Source organism: Lactuca serriola, chromosome 1 (genome assembly GCF_051521515.1).
Source record: "Lactuca serriola cultivar US96UC23 chromosome 1, Lser_US96UC23_V15, whole genome shotgun sequence".
In the NCBI taxonomy this organism is placed as follows: domain Eukaryota; kingdom Viridiplantae; phylum Streptophyta; class Magnoliopsida; order Asterales; family Asteraceae; genus Lactuca; species Lactuca serriola.
In genome coordinates, this window is record NC_136408.1 from 103,674,870 (window position 1) to 103,679,033 (window position 4,164).

Consider the following 4,164-nt stretch of genomic DNA (forward strand, 5'->3'; position numbering starts at 1 on the left):
ATATCCAATCATATTTTCTCTATGTGGCTTTGAATGCCATGTCCCGAATCACATGATCAAATAGTGCTATGTAGTTCCCTCTTCACTACTCTTCACTACCAGATCCTTTTATATCTTATTGCTTCTTTCCTGACTAAGACATATATATATATATATATATATATATATATATATATATATATATATATATAAAGTCATTCGCAGGGGCAGACGCAGGAATTGATAGCAGGTGTTGTCAATTTTTTTTTCCGGTGAAACCTAATATAAAACCAAAAATTAATTCATTAAGTCTACTAAAAAAATCAACTACATAAAAAGTTAAAAACATAACAACTACCTAATACAATTAAAATTTTTCCTCTTCGTGCCGACATCTTTTGAAATCGTTCCATTACTTTTTCATTTTCTACTTTCACAAGTGCTTCGGTCTCACCATAGCAAAGCAAGGCGTCGTTCAAAAAGTCATCACCAATTTTGTTGCGCTAGTTGGTCTTCAAGAGTTTCAACTTCGAAAAACATCTTTCTACACTTGCGATCGCTATGGGTAATATCAAAGTCAACTTTAAAAGCTTATAAACCAAAGGATAAGACTGATGTTTCCCCGTGCTAACCATCAAACGAGAAAGGTCGGAAATTCCCTTCAAAGTAGTGAAGCGCTCATCTTTGATGCAATAGTGATAAAATATGTCAAGTTGTACTTCAAGGTCTATCATATCTAAATCATCAAAGTCATACTTGTACAACTCACCCAACTTCAGCAACTTTGATTTGTCAAATTGTGCAAATGAATCACAAGGGCTCAAAGCACCCATGTATTCTAGTAGTTGGGTGGTTGTTTCACTAAATTGATCCTGATATTCTAGAAGTTGCATATCCACCACCGTATTGAAGATTTCAACCTCAAAATGAAATCTATTAGTCTTTGTGGTCTTACGGTTTCTCGCACCAACAGTCCAACATACAACTCTTCCATATCCAAAATATCAATATTGTGTGTTAGACAAAAAGAGGATACCTTTGGCAAAATGCTAGCAAACCCCGTGTTTCTTAAAACTTTCAATCCCTCCATTGTCCCTCTAACCATCGAAGCCACTTCTAAAATGTCTAGATCTTTTCTTTGAAGTTGCTTTGACAATGTACCCGTGAGACGTAAAATCTCATACATCTTATATAAGTAAAACACAAACTCATATGATTTAAAATATGATAAGATTCTGGACGCTTGTTGACGGTTTGCTAATGACCCACCTTTTTCTTTCACAAAATCTAACACTACAAGAACATCCACAAACAACTTTATCAAACTTGTGAGTGTGTTGAAATGTGAACCCCATCTTGTATCTCCCGCTCGAACTAGTGTGGTCTCTTGATTTAACCCTTTCCCCATTTCAAGTTCACCACTACGTAATCCTTTTTGCACCCTTTCTCTTGCTTGTTCTCATAGTAAGTATTTTCTTTTACATGAGGCACAAACAACATTAACCACCAACAAAATTTGCTCAAAAAATCACTAACACCATCACGCTTTTTTGCTACAGCCACAACCACTAATCGAAGTTGGTGTGCAAAGCAATGTACATAAAAAGCCGTGTCATTCTCTTGTAATATCAAATCTTTCAAACCATTGAATTCCCCTCGCATAGTGCTAGCCACATCGTAACCTTGTCCTCTTATCTATTAAAAAATTAAAAAAATATATATAATATAACACATAAATCTAATTAAATTAAATTGAAATAAAAAAAAGTAAATAATAAATTACCTGACTAAAACTCAACTTATTACTTGTAAGTACTTCATTTATGACATTTTTTAGTGTCAAAGAGGATGTGTCCTTCACGTGAACAAGTCCAATGAATCTTTCCGTCACAAAGCCAAGACTATCGACATATCGCAAAACAATAGTCATTTGCTCCGTTTTTTGAGATATCACTAGATTCATCAACTAATAAAGCAAATACATCTTGCCTAATCTCTTGGCGAATACTCCAATGTACTTCTTGTGAAAAACATTGCACAAGTTCCTTTTGAATGTTTGGGAAAATAAGTTGATTGTTTTTAGGAGCATTTTCTAAAGTATTGTTGAAAATATCTTCACTAGTCTCTCGCATGGCTTTTAGCACTTCAATGTAAAGCCCTCTATTTTCCGAGTTAACCGACTCGTCATGACCACGAAACGCTAAACTAGTTTTCAATAAAAGTCTAACAACAATAATAGAAACACGTAATCTAGCTTTATATTTATGGTCCTCCGCTTTGGTTTACCTCCTTAAGAGTACATCAATAGCTTGTTTTTCTCTCAATAGAAAATCACATTTTTCTCTTGCTTTGTTGTGAAAACTATCAATATTACCCTCATGAGTCCGAAATGCACTTTTTTTATTCCAAGTATCAAAACCTTGGGAAACAAATGCATCTCTCCCTCATTTTTGTCCCATGAGGTCTCCACACACACAACAATATAAACAATATGCTCTATTATTTTTCACACTATATTCCAACCAATCAAAATCTTCAAACCATGAAGGAACGAAGCTTCTTAATCTATCACCTATTTTCTTTTTTGGAAACTTATGTGACATTATTTGACAAGGCCCTTGAAGCAAATAAGCTCTTCTTACATCATCTCTTACATTTGATTTATAACTTGTAATCTTTGGCCTATCCGCCGGGTCCTTTGGAAGATCTTTCAAATCAATAGTTTCATTAGATTCATTAGAGCATGGTGTTTGTGGAATTGCATTAGAAACGGAAGGAATTGATTGATTGGTGAATGGTGTTTGGGAAGATCCTTCACCACTTTCATTATGATTAGATCTTGGTCTTTTTCCAAGAAAACCACCAATGGTAACCTACAATTCAACATTAAGCTAAATAACTACTAATTTCACCAAATCATCCAACAATAAGTCAATAACATCAATAGAAACATAGCAAGTTCAACAATTCCAATAAGATTGAGACTTGAGACATAGCATTATAGCAATTTTATTTCACCAAATCAAGAAATAAGTCAATAACATCAATAGAAACATAGCAATTTCAACAATTCAATATAAAAACATATCAACTTCAATTTCAAACAAAACAAATTGGTAAAATTTCAACTTACTTGCGACATTCTTAGGCTAGGGTTTGGAGATTACTTGGAATCTTGGAGTCAAATTGAACAATGGGTTAATACAATTTGATTTTTGCTCAAGGAATGGAAGAAAGATTGCAGCGAGCCAGGCAACCCGATTCGATTTGATTTGTGTCGATCGAAGCCTTCAAGCTTCAGCCTTCACAGAAGCATCACTGATTCGTATTTTGCCAATTTGCCTTTGATGTTGCCGATTTTTTTTTCGCATATGTTCATTCCTTTTTTCTTTCATCCGATTAATGAAATGTCCAAGTGGACCAACTCCGAACTACCAATTGGACTATCTTACAAGTTACAAATGCCATTGGGCTTTTTTCTTAGGATTATTTGTTTTTTAGGGCTATAATTAATTATGTTTTTTGGGATACTAATTAAGAGTTTAAGTTACAAACTAAATAACTAATTATAACTTTAGGTTGTAAATATATTTTTGGCATTCCTTGATCCAATAGAGTGAAAAAAAATTATGTAGTTGCCAATTTTTTTACGTAGTTGTCGGTTTTTTTTACGTAGTAGCACAATAAGTAAAAAAAAAAGCAAACAAAATACCACTGCTTACGTGGGAACTAGATGTTGCCAGTGCCACACCGTGCACCTAGTAAGAACCGCCCCTGTTCATTCTATAACCCTACTACATTAAGGACTATTGAAATTTACATTATAATTTGGCTAAATGGCTCAACTTATTCACGTTGGTCATTATATGGTACCATTTTCTTCTTCCATTAAAATGCATACCTTTCTTCACACTTCGTAGTTATACCACAATATAATAAAATTCTTCATCAAAATTACTACGTCTTACTAGTTACATGCCAAAATGAAGCTAAGAGTTGTAGTTTGATCGAGTATCAAACATACAATGGCACATATAATCTGTTCAACTATAGGCTTTTCTTAAATTCTTTATTTCAAAAATAATATATCGTATCTCGATCAACTATAGGCTCATTCGGCAAACCTTATACAACGTACTTATTTTTCCATCTCATAACTCGAAGAAGCTTTTGTGTAGTTTCTAC

The 4,164-nt window shown here is 33.7% G+C and overlaps 1 protein-coding gene across 1 annotated transcript; it reads right to left on the reverse strand.

The window, feature by feature from the left end:
• Window positions 1-482: 482 nt before the first annotated feature.
• Window positions 483-3,121, reverse strand: LOC145059727 (uncharacterized). Its single transcript, XM_079007527.1, has 7 exons — window positions 3,113-3,121; window positions 2,503-2,852; window positions 1,969-2,184; window positions 1,763-1,880; window positions 1,377-1,674; window positions 1,038-1,272; window positions 483-966 (listed from the first exon to the last, which is right to left on the reverse strand). Exons 1-7 carry the CDS (start codon window positions 3,119-3,121, stop codon window positions 483-485), a joined length of 1,710 nt encoding a protein of 569 aa, XP_078863653.1.
• Between the last annotated feature and the right edge of the window lie 1,043 nt (window positions 3,122-4,164).

Excerpts from the sequence above, each read along its gene's own strand:
- LOC145059727 (XM_079007527.1), bottom strand. Across the intron at positions 2,185-2,502 it reads TGGTTTGAAGATTTTGATTG|TTTAGCGTTTCGTGGTCATG; the intron begins GTTGGAATATAG and ends ATTGAAAACTAG. Across the intron at positions 1,273-1,376 it reads GAACTTGAAATGGGGAAAGG|TGTTAGATTTTGTGAAAGAA; the intron begins GTTAAATCAAGA and ends ATGTTCTTGTAG.